Consider the following 18,974-nt stretch of genomic DNA (forward strand, 5'->3'; position numbering starts at 1 on the left):
TATAGTCAAACAGAGACGAAAACAAAGGGGGGGGTTTAAGAAATGAGGCACAAGTCAAATTCCTCGAGGGGATAACTTACCTTGCCTATATCCTCATTATGGATCCTCCCTCCCTGCCTTCCTCTCACTCACATCTATCTCCCCCTGCAGGCCTTCACCAGAAAAACCAGAGGGGCCGCAAAGCAGAGGGTCCCCAGGCCGAGGGTGGGGTCCGGCTTTCCCTACAGTTTTGGGGCACGACCCCGACGATTGGAGCACGTTGTTTACATTGAACCGAAGCCCTTCCAATTAACCCGGGGCCCGGCGATTCCCCGCAGCTCAAGAAGGGGCCGGAGTTCAGAGGACCCCCGGTGTAGGGGTGCAAGTGCGTGACCACACACACATAAGAGATGCAGACCCAGCTATCTGCACCCCTGGGGGATCCATCAGCTCTGCAAGGAGCCAAGATCTACACCGCTTCTCATTAGTTTACAGTCTTAGGAGGCCTTTGGAGAAAGGACAATTAAAACCCAGTAATTGCTCTGTTCAGGGCAGCAAACTGAGCAGGCCGTGGGTGGGCGTCCTGGGGGACAAAGATATCCCCCCCCCCCCCCCCCCTTTTTTTTTTTGGTGAGAGCATAGTGTGTGTATGCATGCTCAGACATGCTGCATCACGTTGTGTGTGTGTGTGTGGGTGTGCGTGGGTGTGCGTGGGTGTGCGTGTGTGTGCGCGCGCGCACGCGTGTTCATCACAAGGTAATAACATTAAACGGCCATGCAAATTAAAGTAGAGTGAAGCGTCTATTGTGCTGTCCAAATTTGCTTTGCGGTGTCCCTCATATAATCATGTTCAGCGGCACAAGCCTGCTGATCCTCACTCTCATCTCTCCCCAGTGATCTCCAGCTTTAAAGCTCTCCTCTTCTCTCCAATTCCACCAATTTTACATAGTTCCATGAATTCCACAAAACATGTTAATACAGCCCCCCCCCCCCCCCCAAAGGGAAAATATCATTATCGTTCATTTTTTCATTGATATGCAGACGCCCCCATCCCCCTCCACACACACACACACACGCTCTAGCTCGATTAGTAATCTGACTGATAGTGGCAAGAAGCCCCCACCCATCCCCACCTGTTTCTCACTCAGCAAGGTGCTACTCAAGCCAGTTGCTGATGGAGTCTAGAAGCAGGTTTCAAAAATGATTGGCCGCTATTTAAAGAACCGTCCTCACGGTTGAGATATTTGCTTGCCTTGTAAGATGATTTATGTTTCTTAACTAAATAACTTTGCGTCACAGCATTTCTTCGACCATTAACGTGAAATTAAATCGTCCTTTGGAAATATTGTGCAGCGCTCTCCGGCTGTGATGAAAAATTCCACGCTGCTCTGTGTCATGCACCACCTCTTTACATCTTTCTGTGGAGAGAAAAGGTACTCTAAACGCACTTCGTTGCTCATGAGTATTTATTTTGGATACAGACCCGATAACCCCTTTCACAATAACACTGAAAGTGGCTCAAGGTCTGAAATCATGTTCAACATAGTTAAAGAAACATTTAAAGAAAACAAAACAAAAAAACAAAACAAAAACATCTTTGCCCAACAACTGTATTATATACTGTATAATATACAATATACTGTTATCTTTACTATATATGTAACTGTATAATATACAGTTGTTTGGGCAAAGATGTTTTTTTTTTTGTCTAAATATTTAAAGCAGCGTAAGATAGCCTATTGTTAAATGTGAATGTTCTGTGATATTAAGAGCCAGAACACATTACAGAGAGAAAAATAAAAATGTTGCTTCCGAAACATTATTTTTCCCATGTATAATATCCACCTTGGATGTTTCACACGGATAGAGGAGAACCTATCTTTTCAAAGCACTTGATGGCTCGAATGTATATTTTGTTCGAGGGATGATGGTTGACGCAGCAAAATTGTTAAGGTAACACACACTTGTGCTGTTTTCAATCTGCCACTGTCTTTTGTACTTCAAAGTCAATAAGGAGAAGCCAAAAGGTGGATGAAAAAGCAGATGCCTGAGAAAAAAGGGCCGCACTTAGCTTTTTTTTTTTTTTCCCCTTAGTTTTTTTTTTTTTAGGGGGGGGGGATATAGGAGCTTCGTTGAATACTGAAAGGTTTAACTTTTCAGCATGGATAGCACTTTTTGTGAGCTGACCAATCCCGGTGGGAGGTGTGATGATGTACGTAGGCAGCGGACTGTGTGACTGGATTCTAATTCCACTGTCAAAACTAGCAGCATCACTATATTTCTAACAGAAAACAAGTGCATGCATGTATCTCTTGGTTGGAAGCCTGCATTTTATTTCAACATAAACAAAACTCTAGGTCTTGGGTTCAGTCTAATGGAGATGCCTTTTGTATTTATATGTGTTTAATTGGAATGTCTACATTTTTATTTTATTTCAGGTTATTTATACTTATGTTTAAAAAATTGTTTTTGTTTCTTTACTTTATTTTCAATTTGTTAGATAATGCATGTTTCCCATGACCATAAATCCCCTCGAATTAAATAGATTTTTAGGTGAAATGGTGCCATTGTGAAAATTTCTTTTTAGCATTATTGGCACAGGCTGAGATAATTATTTTATAGAGTGTACATTTAAAAAGGAGGGAAAGGTTATTAGGACTCTGAAAAAAATATATATAGTGTGACACAATAATCTCTCCATAACATAATAAACAACTTCATCCTTGAAGTTGTTTATTCCTGCAAAAACCCAAGCAATAGGCAGGGAGAGTCTCTCAGAGCTAAGTCGTACAATTGTCCATGAGAGGAAAAAGTACCGTATTTTCGCGACTATAAGGCGCATATAAACGTCTATTTTTTTCCTCAAAATGTGCGGCGCGCCCTATAGTGCGGTGCGCCCTATGTGTGTTCCGCGGACATAAGGCGAGGTGGCCCGAGTTGGAGGAAAGACTCGAGCGGTGGATCATCGAGCAAAGAACGAGTGGGGCGAGCGTTTCGACGGTCACTGTTCGACTAAAAGCAGTAACGCTAGCGGAAGAAATTAAAATTGAACATTTTCAAGGAGGTCCGTCGTGGTGCTTTCGTTTTATGAAACGGTGCCATTTTTCCATCCGGACCAGGACTACAGTAGCGCAGCAACGTCCGGCGGATTATAATGAAAAGCTGGCGAGCTTCCACTCCTACTGTAGCAAACACATCGCCGACAAACGCATCCAGCCAAGCCACATCACCAACATGGACGAGGTGCCGCTCACTTTCGACATCCCGGTGAATCACACGGTGGAGAAGAAGGGGACCAGCACGGTAGCGATACGCACAACGGGGTATGAAAAGGCGTCGTTTACTGTTATGCTTGGCTGCCACGCAAATGGACAGAAACTGCCGCCTATGGTGATTTTTAAGAGAAAGACTTTGCCTAAAGAGACTTTTCCAGCTGGAGTCGTTATTAAGGCAAATGAAAAGGGCTGGATGGATGAGGAGATGATGAAAGAGTGGCTGAGGGAGGTGTATGTAAGGAGACCAGGTGGTTTTTTCCACGCATCACCATCGCTGTTAATCTGTGACTCCATGCGTGCCCATCTCACAGCCGATGTGAAAAACAAGGTGAAACAAATGAACGGTGTGCTTGCTGTTATTCCGGGAGGTCTGACAAAGGAACTACAACCGCTCGACATCGGTGTGAACCGGCCGTTCAAAGTAAGGCTGCGAGCGGCGTGGGAGCGATGGATGACCGACGGAGACCACAGTTTCACGAAAAGTGGAAGGCAGCGCCGGGCAAGTTACGCCACAGTTTGCGGATGGATTGTAGATGCTTGGGCTAACGTGTCTGCTGGCACTGTTGTTCGAGCTTTCGCAAAAGCCGGCATCATTTCCGAGGAGCCGCACGGCACGGAAAGTGACTCTGACAGCGAAGAAGGGGAAACTGGCATGTCTGATTTAGCGCAGCTGTTTAATTCAGAAACAGAGGATGATGACTTCGATGGGTTTGATTAATACTTTGTAATAAATACATGAATAAAGCACAAACATACTCAGTTTTGCTCCCGCTCTATTTTTAAATACGCAGTAGAGGTATTTAAACGTAGTAGAGGATATGTACCGGTATATAAAACCCGCGCCCTATAATCCGGTGCGCCTTATGTGTGTGTTAAATACAGTAATGGCACACATAACTGAGACTGCGCCTTTTAGTACGGTGCGCCTTATGGTCGTGAAAATACGGTAGTTGTGCATGCTTTATCAATAGTAGTAACACACACTTTGTCAAGAAGAAAAGAAGAGAGAAAGGGAAGAGAGGACAAGAGAACGTGCTTTAAGCAGAGAGAGAGAGAGAGAGAGCGAGCGAGAGAGAGGGAGCATTCATTCTCAGGCAGAGTAATCAATTCTCCCTCACATCTCACCCCAAACCAACTTAGACATCAAAGACAATCCACGTTGGATTAGTAGGTAGAAAACACACCCCAATCCTTCCATTTCTACAGACTCACTAAGATTTAACACACATCATAACACATCAGACAAAACACACACACACACACACACTCCCACACACAGGTTGTCTTTCCCACAGGGCATGGCTTATGCATATACTGGAGCTTGTCCTTATATAGCCATTTTAATCTCATGCACTTGGAGGAGCGTGCTAGGATCAGACAGACACGGTGATGCACAGCAGCATAATTAAAGCTGTAGAGTCAGTCTCACTTCACTATGCACTGAAATGCATTGGAGTCGTATCACACGCCGGTGTACCGGGGAGGAGGCTGCACCCCGAGCAGTAAATAATGTTTACACACTTTTACATTTCAACTGTTTTTTTTTTTTTTTTTAAGTTTGTGACTTGCCAATGTGCATTCAATTTCCCCGAGTCGCTTGAATCTATGTGGATGTCAATGTTATGAGCGCCTGTTTTCGACTTTTGACAATGGATGGTCTGGAAATGAAATGTCCGCCACAAAGGAGCCTATTACAAAAGCTGAAAAGAGCACACAAGCTGCGACAGGACACGCAGGTCACCAGCCGCAGCCACAAAAGCACCCACTGTGGCCTTCTTTATTGGATGGTTTCATGCTGTGCCCACGCATTCCTGCACGACAAGTAGAATTGGTGAGCATACAGATGTGTTGCTTATGGATTTATGGGAGGAAATCGTGTCAGGCATAAATGGGAAAAGGGGAATAAACACTACAATCCACAAACCTGTGTTGAGAAAAAAAAAAAAAAGATTCTGGATTTGCATTGTGCGAGGTGCTTGGGGTGGTATCTGCGCTGGGTTGACACAATCTGACACAACACCCAGCTTCCCCCTTGATATTTTATCTCTTTTGCCCATTTTGTAAATAAACACATTCTGTTCTCATCTAACCCGGTGCCGTGTCCCTCCTTGATTTGCCGCAACTCGGGTGCCAACATGGCACTGGTCCCTATACCATAGAACAGACTCTCAACGCAGTATTTTGTGCCACTTAAATACTTGAGCTGTTGATTTAAATATTTGCCCTCTGGAGCACCAGAAATTTTAGTGCATAATTCAGCCTATTCTCTTTTATGGTGTAGCCATATCCACATATCCATTTTAATAAAATAGATTGTTAAAAAAATATATTACAATTACATAGGGGAAGGTTGCCGGTTCGATTCCTGACTCCTCCCGGTAGCATGCGGAAGTGTCCTTGACACTTACCCCTGTCACTGCTCCAGATGAGCCCTGCATGGCTGCCTCCATCGGTGTATGAATAAGTGGTCAGTCGCTTTGGATAAAAGCATCTGCTAAATGTCCTAATGTAACGAATTTTCTTTTTATTGAGATCCTCTCCCGTTTTCCAGTTTTCCTCTGAGGCAGTCCGTGCGTAGCAGGCTGTGTTGCGTGTGTAGAGTGAGCCCAAGTAGATGATTGGGCACTGATCAAGGCCCAAGACCGCCACACGCTGCGTGCTGTTCTAAGAGAGCCTAACAATTCAACACAACAACAGAATTTATTTGTGGCTGGAGAGACGTTTGTGTTTTTTTTCCACATTTCAAAATATGAATCCTGATTGGTGGATGGTGGCATTTCCATTTTTATATTATGTATATATTTGTAAATTGTACCACAGAATCACTCCTACACGGTTTTAGGCTGTTCAGCCGCGAGTGCCTGGTTGCATACATTTCGACGGACTGAACAGCGGAACTATATTTCAGCTTTTCCCGTCGGAACAGACGAGCACACGGCTGTTACTGGCGTGATATCATAGATGGCCGATCAGAGGCTGTGAGACAAATCGTTGCGTCTGATGTCGCATCGTTAGGCTTCACGCTGCATATTGTCTACGTCCTACCGGCACCCATGGGGGTGGCAAGGTAGCCGTGTAATTACTGGGCTTATTTCGGGTGGTGTTTGATAAATGTGTGTTTTGTAACCAGGCAGACGGTAGTCACGGTCAAGGAGCCTATCTTAAAATAAAAATAAAAAAGCCTGCACTCATTTAAACTAACGTCTCCACCTTACGTGCCTTCCGCCTAAACGGCGTGATATAGCCTCAATTCAAGTCATCACAAAGAACGTGTTCACTTTTGTTCCAATTTTTCGTTTTCATTTTTGTTCCCATTTTTGTTATAGTAGCCTTAACTCCTCCAAAAACGCATGATTGAGTACTTGATGAAAAAAAATGTGCAAATCAAAGTGAGGGATGGTCTACAGAGAAGAATTCCGCAAGGTTTTCTCTCTTCCTTTGCCGTCACCACCGCCCTAGAAGGGGAGGGAGACACCAGAGTGACGGCGGTCAAGAGGTTCTATAAGTGGCGGGCGTGGCACGGGCTCTCTTACATGATGGCGTTGACGTCGCCGTCCAGGTGAGGGGAGGTGCAGCCCAGGACTTCTCCGGGTGACAGGGGTCGACACTGGGGCACCAGCACGTCGTACTCCGGCCTCAGCGCTGCACTCACAGCCTGCATCGGGGGTGGGGGGGGTGGGGAGTTGGGAGGAGAGGCGAGGGGAAAAAGGTTGAATTGGGACGCAAATCTAGATACCAAAGAATTGGGAATCGCCTCCGTTCCCGCTGGTCAGGCCAGTAACATGTAACACAACGAATGAGAGATGACCATTAAAAGAGAAAGGTTAGCATGAGACAAGAGGTTTATGGAGAAGAAATGACCAGGGGGTGAAACAAATTCCGAAAACATTACCAAAAAAAAACAAAAAAACAAAATAAAAACAACCTCTCGACTTAACCAACTCTACTTTTGATTAAGACTGTGATGTACAGTCGGTTCGACAACTAATTACAAATGTATTCATTGTAAGTCGCCTTGAACGAAAGCGTCGATAACCACTTTTTCATGTCCGATACAGACGCCGCATCCTTGAGCGGCTGCAGATACCCATCAGTTTTTCCCCTCTCTGAAACGACAAAGCTGTTAATAATACATTTGTCTGGATGCACTTTGCTTCACCTAACTATAAACCCCCCCCCCCCCCCACAGAAAAAAACCCCATCACGCTCAAACCATGAAACAGATACTCTCCTCCCCTAAAGGAAGGAACACACAGCCCCACAAAATGACTCACTTATGCAGAGTCGGAGTAGCTATCGTCTCATTCAGCTCCTGCTCTTCTGGGACCTGAGACTCACACGTCTGCGAATGGTAACGCAGGAGAAGTGAGATCTGCCGCTTCCACTGCTCCTCTCAGCACGCAATGCCTCCGCCGGCCACAAACACGTCGGTCTGACGATCATTTACATAAGTTCAATGTAGAATTTACATTGAAATGCTGTATCTTTGTCACAAACGTCAATTATGTTTTAATATTTGGTGTTTATTATCGGCTAAATAATTATTAGAAGCAAATAGTGCAATGTATTATTCTGCAGGCAAACACTCACTTAAAACACTGACTTGATATGTCTCATATTTTTACAATTTATTCATTTTTCTATGCTCTTTCCTTTTTTATCTAGTTTATGTAAGGCACTTTGAATTGCCTCCTGTTCTCTCTCTCTCTCTGAGCGTTCAAATGAATCAAATGAATGAAGAGTTGGAAAATCAAACGACTCTTTTATACTGAGTCACTCGTCAGGAACAGAATCTTAATAAATTAAAAAAAAAAAAAAAAAAAAGAGTTGAATCTTTCGTCCCTAGACTTCACGGTAGAAGTCCACCGGACGCGTTGGCGCAGCGTACGGGCCGGGCGCCGCAAACGCTGCTTCCTACTAAGCGGATGTTAATGCCCGGCTGCCACTACGCGAGGCTTCTTCCATAGAACCACGAGATAAAAATACATAGAAATGTTTTTGTAAAGAGTGCAATCATTTTAATGTGTTTTATATCAGCGTATATTGCACCAGAGACCTAGGGCTGCTGTCAAGTTTGCATATTGATTAAGACCCGTTACAAAGAACAAACATGCTGTGTCTGTTTGTTTGACTGTGTGTTTGTGTATGCGTGCGTGTGAGAGGAGAGAGGGAAGTGAGCAGAGTTCTGGGTGCGAGTCGAAGCGAGAGAAAAGAGCGTATGAAGAGCAGTCCGTAATGAAAAGGGACACCGCCATCCCAGAGGGGTTATTTTTCCGACGTGACCCCTCAACCCCGGGCTGGTTCGTAAGCCCCGCGGCGGGCGATAAAAGCGGCTGTCTGCGTCTCCTGCACCGCCCGTCTGGTCGACCCCGCCGAGCGTCACAGTGTTCTCAAACTGTGTGGTTGGGGAAAAAAAACAAACAAGCATTTTGAGTGGCTGCTGTTTTTAATGTTCCTCCTCTCTCTACGGCTGCATCCAGGCGTCTCGGTCCGCAGCGATGTTGCGATCTCTGCTTCTCGCCCGTGTTCCGCGGAGGAGTGTGCTCGGCCGTGGCGCAGGTTATGACACAAGTCGCGGCATGTTTTGTGAAGCATTTACCTGATCCTTTAGGGTAATGGATTGGATCAGATTATATATTCCCCTCGCCCAATATCCGATCCTGTGATTTCGGCCAGTATCGGACCGATACCGAGTATCGGATCGGCGTATCCCTATTTTTTTTTATTAAACTTTATTGATAATCTCTGGATCTCTGGCACAGGAAAATACAAAAAAAAACTATTTACATTTATAAATACACCAAAACTGTTTTTCATAATCCTGTACCAACTATAAACCCTATTTCTAGGATGTACATCAGCAGCAATAATGATGTATCCTTGAGCAAGACATTTAACCGCCTAACTGCTCCCCATGCGCCTCTACATGGCAGCCCACTGCTCCTAGATACGTCAGATACTAGGATGGGTAAATGCAGAGAAATTGCGAATTTCCCCGTTGTGGGAGTGATAATGGTTTCTAAATAAAAATAAAATAAAATAAAAATAAATAACTATTGTCTGTTTGCTCAGGGCAAGCTGCATTGGAAAGAACTTGACGTTCAGCAGTGGGTTCATTTAGATTTTTCTTTTTTTTGACAGGGGGACAATCTAGTCTAATCTAGTTAATAAACTCGAAAATGCAAACGGCGAAAAAAAAAAGAAAGAAAGAAAAACTATCAAATCAGTCGACTCAAAACCAATTGCCCTGGTTTGACAATCATTTGGGAGGCAAGGTGGGGCTCACAATGTTGGTGATTAAACATCGATCTTTGTGTTTTGTGTGTCAATTTTGACCCTACCGTATTGGAGAATTTGTCAAATTTGGTGACAACGCTGGGGAAAAAAAACCAACAAAAAAAAACCACAGAAATTAGCCGGGAACACTTTGTCACAGAGGAAGCCACTTATTCAATTTATTCCCGACCATACTGATCTTCAGAGAGTTGTTTGGCAGCGAGGCTCTGTGGCGGTGCCTACTCCCTCCCTGATCAGGGAAGAGAGCTGCGTAACCCCCAACGGGTCGCAGAACGGAGCCAAGCAACAACGGTAGTTCAGCGCTATCTTATCGATGATGTAGGAGGAGGCTGAGGCGCAAGTGGAAAGATTCCGGCAACCGTCCAGTGCGGCATCAAGGGTTGCCGGAGCAAGATTTAAATAGTCCTATAGACTGTACGCCTTATTGAGGGGAAGAATTCTGATAGGTGCACGTCATCTGTCAGCCGACTCATATGAGATTCAGCTGTCTGCCAAATAACACTGGCCTAAAGTCACACTATGTCTATAAGCTGCCTCTAGTATTTTGCGTAACTACATCCAGTAGATAACAGTCAATGGAGGCACGTGACCAAACCTCACATAATCTCAGGGAGCAAAATGAGTGGCTGCCAAAGAGAGAGGCCTTTTCACTCACTATCCACGTCATGAGACAGAGCTTGGAAACCACTGCACAGTTCTGCGAGGAAACTTCCATAGAAAAGCAAACGCATTATGACTATAACTTAACGTAAGGTTTGGGCTCTACTTGCCATCGCTCCCGCAGAGGGTGTGAGCGAGCGTTTAAGGTCGTTTTAAAGTATGGCATTAAATACAGCCTACAGCTTCCCTCTATTTGTGGCTTTCATGATTCTATAATGACCTATGCCAAAGCTAACATGAAGGTTAGACGAATATATTCAGCGGATCTGGAGTCAGAGTAGTGGGATGTAGTTGAAACATTCATTCAAATTAGCGGTATTCACGTGACTCATTTTGTGAAAAGGTTACTTAATTATTTTGCTTTATAATGCACGATGCAATAAGGGGAACGACAAGGGGGTTGCCTGAGAAGGACAGAGGTCACAAAACATGAAAATGTGTCCATGAAGAGCAGCGGGAATAGGTTGTGGAGTTCAACTCCCCGTGGGCTGAAATGCACGCACTTACGGAACAGTAAAGTGAGACGGATTAAAACAAACATGTGGCACTCCAAAAAAGGGTTTGATCACAATAACAACATAACAATGTAAACATGTTTTTGTTTTTAAATTCATTCCAGCTTTCGAGAACAGCAGCTGTCCCCCAAAAAAATCAGACACTGAACAAAGTACTGGCAATTACAGGAAGAAGAAGTTGAGTTGAGTGGCTTTGGAGGTGAAAGGTGAGTGTTGAAGTGAAAGAACATATTTGGGTGAGCGGTGTCAATATTAGGCCCAGCCTAAACACGTCAGAACACACGTGCAGTGCATTACAAGGACCCATACTCGCATTTAGGAAATGCACGCCCTCGCTCACTTACACCTTGTTCTCCTACACAAAATGGAGGAGGGTGGTGTAAAAATAACGCTGGGTACATTACTGGGGGTTGGAGTGCGCGCCGGTCCTACACACATGGCGAGGGGGAGGAGAACATTAAGGAACAGGGTGGGCCAAGTAGCGCGTGGCACATGTTCCCTACGGTTCGGGAGCAGCCTCTATACGGCCCTCCTGCTATAAGAAGGCCGACGGGAAGGAGGCGAGGTGAGCACGATTTCAAGCAAGAGAGGTCGCTCAAGTTACGACTCCGCCCCCTTCCAGGTCCAAAATAACTCCAGCTCCGGTCTTCTGAAGCCCACACTCTCCGACTTGACTTGAAGAAGTGTGAGCTCGCCCATGACAGCACATGGACATAAATCCGTATATACTGTTAAGTAAGCACACGCTGCTTTTAAAACAACACAAAACCAAAAACACACATATGTGGGGGTGTGCCTGTGCTGGCCTGCATAGCCACACAAAAAAGCAGAGGAGAGAGACGTCCAGAACCATGGACACACACACACACACACACACACACACACACACACACACACACACACACACACACACACACACACACACACACACACACACACACACACACACACAGAGAGAGAGAGAGAGATCCTTCACCTGCAGTGCGGCCACAAACTGAATAGTGCTGACGAGTGCCAGCAAGTGTCCGGGAGGGAAGTTGAACTTGACCGTGTCCAGGAAGTGCACGTTGTCCATCTGGATGTCCACAAACACGTACAGCATCTTAATACCCGCCGTGGAGTCTATGGGGACTGCAAGGATACAAAGACATGAGAGAGATGGATAAATAATTTACTCCGTTATGTCAGGTAAGCCTGCAGTGCGTGCATGCACTATTCATGCCACTTCTGGCCTTGGAGCCATGTTGGGCGATACAGTTATGTGTGCACCCGGCGTCATACGTGCGCATGTAGGGCACGCGGTAGGCAGGCACATGCACAGGCGACGCCATTCCGTGCAAGTCGACAATCACGTGCGGGAGCCGACGCAAAAATCCTCAATTATTTAGGGAAAGAGAGCGACACATTCTGTTACTATTAATGCCATTAATTTCACAGGCCATTTACCGCGCGCTCGGGCTGAGAATAGTTAGTCTGCGACACCGCGCACAGCTGGAGGCAGAGGAGGGTGGGAGAGAGTCCAAAAAGATAGAGAAAGGGGAGTGGGATGGGGCGGGGGGGGGATGCTATCGCTGGCATTGATTATCATAATTACGGCCGCTCTTATTTTACATTCAATTTGCGGATCATGGGGAGAACGACCAATTACAACGCAAATGTTTTTGAGCGTGTGAAGCCCACTCGATTGCCCGGATGAATGCGCAAGAGATGGAGAGGGAGAAAGATAAGGGAACCAATGTCACAGGGTGAAAGTGTCATGGGCGGCACGCACAAACCGGTGGAAGATTTCCATCTAACGGTAGAATGTTCACCAGGCGCGTTGGCGCGGACGTACGGGCGCGGTGTGCCGTAAACGCGTGCGTCCTATTAAATCCATGTTAATCCTCCGCTGGAGCTACACTGGCCCCGTCGGCTGCGCGGAGCCGCCTGGCGTTTCTCTATTTCTGCGCGAGAAATAGAGAAACGCTTGTTCATCTGCGCGCGGCTACACGGGCCTTTTCCGTAGAAACACAAGATAAAGAGCGCATTCAGTTGAAAAGTGTCAATGTGTTTAAATGAGTCTATATTGCCCTCTGAACTGATGATCCAACTTTTCGTTAAAAGTGTTTCAATCTCTGTTGGCGCCAACAATCCTCCTCCCTCCACGACAACGTACGATGCATTCTGGGACAGTCTGGTGTATTTCGAGCGTAAAACAGACGGCGGAAGATGGAATAGAAATAGGAGAGAGAGAGAGAGAGAAGTGAGAAAAAGGAGTTGACATACATGAATATGCGAAAAGAGATTGGCAATGGGAGAAAGAAATGAGGAAGGGGGTTGGAGCAGGGGATGTGTGTGGGAGAAAAAAGTGGATGTGGGTGGGTGGGCGGGGGTCATTAACGAACACCAGGAGTGATGAACTGGGAACTAAGAAGAGAAAGATGGCCAGGGGCTTTTAAGGGATTGGCTCTTTGCATGTAGATATAACACGGCACTTAAACAAATGGGTGGTGGTGGTGGTGGTGGAGGGGGGTGGGGGGGTGCAGGTCAAGTAAAATATCCAGACCGAGACTTACAGATGTCTGTTGACTGTTTACAGGCTCTGCCGCGACGTAAAGGGCAAAGTAAAGTGGCATCGATCTGCCAGTGATCACATTAGCCAGGCGCTCTGTGAGCACTTCGTCACTGCAATTAGAGACTCAGTCAATGAGTCCGACGGCTCGCATGCAGCAGCGACGCTTTCTGCTTATTACCCTTCCAACGTGTAGGGTCAATCGGCTTGTTTGCTCCGTGGACGCAGAGGGGTTGACCCACAAGCACACAGGAAAGTACCTTGGCGTTTATTTATTCCAAACTGAAATGATGCACTATATAAATAAAATATAAGTAAAACTAATTGCCACCCTAAAGTATTTTTTAATGTGTTTAAATCAAATGATCATTAGCTGTACCCCACAGTGGAAGCAGCTAGAAGTGGAAAGGAGATGCGGGAGAGGTAAATAAAGCACAGTGAAACGAGAGCTGGTCAGAAAGGTCTGTTTGTTATTTACTCTGTAACTTTTATGAATGGTCAGCAGAATGAATGTGTCTTAAATGTTTAAACTGAAATAAAGGCAAATAAACCGATTTGTGATTTTTGTTAAGTCCGGATGAAAGGAACATCTGCTCACGGCTAAAGGGTGGTAGGTCAAAGGTGTTATTTTTATCGTGAGGAAAAAACAAGACAAAAAAGAAACATTCCTGAATTGCATACAGGGCTTGAAATATAATATAAAAAATAGTTTCATTTTGTCAATTAAGCCCAATTTATAAGTTGATGACTCCTTAATTAAAATTCATTTAACAGCACTTTTATCTTAGCTTCAGAGAAATTATTTTTCTTTTGTCACTTAGCCATTTTCATTGTTGAATGAATGTCATTGGCAGCATGACAAATTGAGGGGTGTGAAAGCAAATTGTATTTATGGGTGTTGCAAATCACTAATTATGTGCACAAACTTTCATTAATGACTGATTGGAATTCATTAACCCTCACGATTGATTGCAAAGAAATCTGACTGAATTTTCTGAGCAAACTTTACAATCATGCAAACTGATTGATACATGAGGCACACTGTGAGAAAATGCATTTAATCCCCCACAGGTGTGTGTGTGTGTGTGTGCGTGTGTGTGTGTGTGTGTGTGTGTGTGTGTGTGTGTGTGTGTGTGTGTGTGTGTGTGTGCGCGTGCGTGCGTGTGTGTATGACTCCACAGCAAGCATCACGCAGCTCAACGTCATCAAAAGCAGCAGTATCCAAAGCTTCCATGTCAGTCACTGTCATCCAGTGCTCTAAGTCACCCCGAAAACAGTCAGGATGTCAGGCTGTGTTAGCGATGATATGATCTTTATACCAGTCTTTCGCTGTTTTGTTTAAAAGTAGAGGTCTTTTTATAAGCTGATCAGGTTCCACTGTTGATAGTGGGACAAAATGTTTGGGTTGTGCTACAACCCTGGTTTTCAAAATGAAGATGCCTTACTATGCCTTAAGCTGCCTCCAGACAGCTCCACTGAGTCTCAACTTGGCCTTGACAGGCTGTGATTGGGCCACCCCGGCACCCATCATAAAGCCTGCCCCCCGGTATAAATACTGGGTCACCGCCTGCCATACTTCCTCAGACAGCTCGCTTTTGAGCAAGGTGGACAGTGAGGCCACCGGGGAGAGCCCTTGTTCTTCATTCGTAAAACCAGGTTTGTAGCGCAACCCAAAAGTTTTACTGAATTTTCGAACTCGAGTGAAAAATTTAACTTGAGTTCTTACTATGCCATATTGTATACCCACCACCCTCACTGATCGCGAGGTCAAAACCGATGTGTCCTATGCAAACCCCCAAAGGTAGAGACATAGCACCCAGGGTCCGGGGTAGTCCATTCCAAGGACCAACTGAGAGATGTTACCTCAAACCCCAATTCCAGCGTATAAGAACCCATTTATAGGATGCAGAGGTAAATTATACTACCACCCCGTCAGACCCAATGCTTGTGGGTTGGGATCCCGTACACAGCTGAGCTTGTATGACCTGACCGTAAGCACTCTCAACCACACAGCATCAGTCAGTACACCTGGCCGCTGTCAAAACTGTCTTCGCCAGTGCTGACGTTGTCATGTCTACACTGTGGAATCTAGTGAACTTGTGTGAAGAGGCAGCGGAAGCAGCGCAATGTCTTTTTTTCCCGTGCTTAAACTAGAGGTTGAGCCGACGGTCCAGCAGCACGGATCCCCTCTCCGTAGCAGCTCAGGTCCTCTGCACCTTCCTGCACCTCACCGCTGAAGCCTGCGGCTGCTGGAGACGGCGGGGAAAAGGATTCCTATTCCAGCCCCTCATCTCGTCAGCGGGGGGGAGGCTGGTACGTCTCCTGGGCCCGAGGCAGTCCGCTCTGGGCGCGCGACGATCTTGGAGGCCGCCTGGATACTGACTGCTCCCGCGGTGAGCCGGGGTTAGCGACACAGGGACCGGGTCCTCAATGCCACCGACCGCTGCTGCCTGCTCAAAGTTGTGAGTCATAGAATCCACTGCGGGCCCGAATAATAATAATAACAATAATAATAATAATAATAATAATAATAATAATAATAATAATAATCCTGGAGCCTGACCTTTTCTTTCTCAGAAACCTGAGATAGGTTCAGCCACAGGTTATACCCCATCACACGCCGTGCGTCCTGTGCCGCACCCATGGCCATTGTGAGGCAGAAGTTGGTGGGGGGTTTTGGGGGTGGTCATCCCCTCCAGCTATCGCAGGAGACGTTAAGCAGAGCCGCAGCCTTGTAGGTACTTTACAGCCAGATTTGCCGTCAGCCTATGGTAGCAGAGGCTTTTCCACAGTAAGGGAGGGGCACAGGTGGGCCACTACCGATTCCTTTGGAAGGGGGAATAGCCAGGTATCCCAACTGCAGCTCGGCGTCCAGGGTCGACCAGTGGTTGAACACAGGGATGGGGGAGCACGTCTTCTGAAGGGCACCCTAAGACGACCTCACCTCCCTGGTAAAAATCATCCAGCATCGCAAGGGGACGTGGGTGGGAAGGCCGATCCCCAGCCTCCGTAAAATACGCCCCGGGCAGCATGGAAGGAGCGGCGGGCCTAGGATCTGCCCACGGGATACCCAGCCTCGCCACAGCTCGCCCCAGGAGACGCAGCAGCTCCCGATGAAAAGGCCCCTGGGACAGTTTGTGAGTCACACCTTGTGCCTCCTCACTGGGCTCTTCTCCTTCCCCTCCTCCTCCTCCTCCTCTACCTCGGGAGTCCCACTGGGCTGTGTGGAAGTCCCGCAACCCCTGGTGCGCGGCCAACTCCTTCCGATCCACCTGGCCCGGACGCTGAGGGAGATCGAAGGAGGCGGGGGAGCGTAGCCTCAAAACAAGGGCCAAGGAGGGGAGAGCCAATTCACCTCTTTTGCGGGGCCGGGGGCTGCGCCGGGCCAGGGTTGGGAGGAGGGCGAGTTGGAGTTCAAGTTGGTGTTTGAGGAAGCCCCGCCGTGTCAGCTCCAGGGGACGTCATCCCCACTGCAGGCTGCCCGCCGCACCTGCCTCCGGGATTGGCTATCCGTGTCACATGGCTGTTTCTCTGCTCTGTACGATTGGTTTTTAGGGTCACATGTTTGTTTCTCCGCTGTACGGTTGGCTGTTCCTGTCGTGTCTTTGTAGGTAGAGGAAAACAGACTCTGCATCGAACTGTATTTAGAAAATAAATATCATAAATTTATCATCGTTATCATGGAAGATTTTATCCTGAAAATTATAAAGATTGTTTTATCACCCAGCCCTAAGAGGAAGTATGACAGGCGGTGACTATGTATGCACACACACACACACACACACACACACACACACACACACACACACACACACACACACACACACACACACACACACACACACACACACACACACACACACACACACACACACACACACACACACACACACACACACACACACACACACACGGCGGCAGGCCTTATGATGGGTGCCTGAGTGGCCCAATCACAGCCTGTCAAGGCCAAGTTGAGACTTGGTTTGAAGGGGCTTTCAGCTTTACTGAGTGGAGCTGTCTGGAGACAGCTTAAGGCATAGTAAGAACTCAAGTTCGAAATGAAGTAAAACATAACATCACCCCACACACAACCAGAAAGGCATTATGGGACATTGACCAATGTTATGATCTCTATATAAATGTGCGAACACACAGCTTGAAATGGTAAATAAAAACATTTCTATAATTTTTGCAGTACTGATTGTGGTAAATAATTCATGACTTTATTTTTGGATCCACTTCATTTTGCAATTGATTTAGCACTGCTTGCTGCAAGTAGAAGCACAGCTCACTGCTGCAAGCCAGTATCGTATGGGTCCATTGAGGGATGGCATAAGTCAAAATCCCCTAAGCTCCATTCAGTGTGTCCACACCACCTTTCTCCATATTGCTTTTTATAAAACCGATCACAGAAGAGAGAAAAAGTGGAATAAAGGTCAAGAGGATGGAATAATAATTACCCGTGTCATCTATCGTATGACCACGTGGCGACTTTGCCACTCCCAATTTCTGCATGTTCATGACTTCCTCAAGCAGTTTGCAAATATAAGTTCTCTGATTATTCGGTTGTTGTTAGCTCCATTTGCGACTATGATATAAGTTCAATGCAAGCACTATGCCGCTCAGCCAATTGTTCTTAAGAGTCAGGAGGTGGAGAATCTTGACAAAAACAACAAATCAACTTTAATTGACAAAATAAAATGAGTTCTTCACAAGAAGAACCCATATTGCTTTCATTACTATTAGTCCTGCTTCAATCCCAGATGAACCAGATACTGTTCTAGGCACCCAAAAATTTTACAATTTATATCTTCCCATCTAAATTGTGCACTCTAGGTAATGTTTAATGCATCCACCATGTTGTACAGTATGAAAAAGTTCTACAAACAAACTCAAGTCGAGGAAATAATTAAAACGGACATCGCTCGCTATGCGAACCTCTTCTTTGGCAGTGTTCAGCTGCTTTCATTTCTTGGAATATCTCGCGCTCTTTTAGACTTGAGGGAATAGGCCAATCCTGTTTCCTGAAGTGGAGGAGGGGAATTCAGACACTTTGCCATGAACCAATTTCAGCCAGGTAAATGCTAATCTCAAGACAGGTATCGATCTCTTTGTACAAGCCTTAGCTTTAAGCAAAGTATGTGAACAAATTTCCAGTGTTTGCGAGCTGACAAAAACTCATGCACCACACACGGACATCGCTCCCTCCAATGCACAAATATACAACACAATTAAATAAGCGGTGTCAAGAATCCGAGTCGAAATGGAAAATCGATCGAAATGAGCGATCGACTTCGAACTTCTAAATAACAATCAGGTTTGCGATTCTCTCCGTATTTTTGTGAGTAATGTTGTCCAACATCATCGCCATATTGGTACGGTCAAGATCCGCTGGTAAACAATTGCAGTGTGCGCTGGGGGGTGTCGACAGCGGCTCGCCCTGCCCCGAACCGAATTTCATGAAATTCGGTTCGGAGTTTGAGAGAGCTGCGGTCGGCTCAAGGGCCCTCTGCACCGCATCCCTTTACACAGCCCACCTGGCACGAGGGCTGCAGGAACAAGATTTGAATAGAATTCGAATATTACAAAAAAATAACAATAAAGTTCAATACAAGTTCATCCAGTTTGTTGCACCGTGAACGCAATTGGGGAGAAATATTCCAGGCAACAGTGTGCGAAGTCCACGTCAGCGGAGAG

At 46.1% G+C, this 18,974-nt stretch overlaps 1 protein-coding gene across 3 annotated transcripts in view; it reads right to left on the reverse strand.

Moving 5' to 3' along the window:
• Positions 1–18,974, reverse strand: part of dph1 (diphthamide biosynthesis 1) — a 75,677-nt gene that overhangs the window by 14,797 nt on the left and 41,906 nt on the right. For all 3 annotated transcript variants that reach the window (XM_080006476.1, XM_080006474.1, XM_080006475.1), the window contains exons 5-6: positions 11,703–11,857; positions 6,788–6,909 (exon numbers count right to left, since the gene is read on the reverse strand). In XM_080006476.1, the coding sequence (XP_079862602.1) occupies positions 6,788–6,909; positions 11,703–11,857 (277 nt within the window). The remainder of the gene's footprint in view (positions 1–6,787; positions 6,910–11,702; positions 11,858–18,974) is intronic.

The sequence above is a fragment of the Zeus faber genome, assembly GCF_960531495.2.
Source record: "Zeus faber genome assembly, chromosome: 9".
NCBI lineage: Eukaryota > Metazoa > Chordata > Actinopteri > Zeiformes > Zeidae > Zeus > Zeus faber.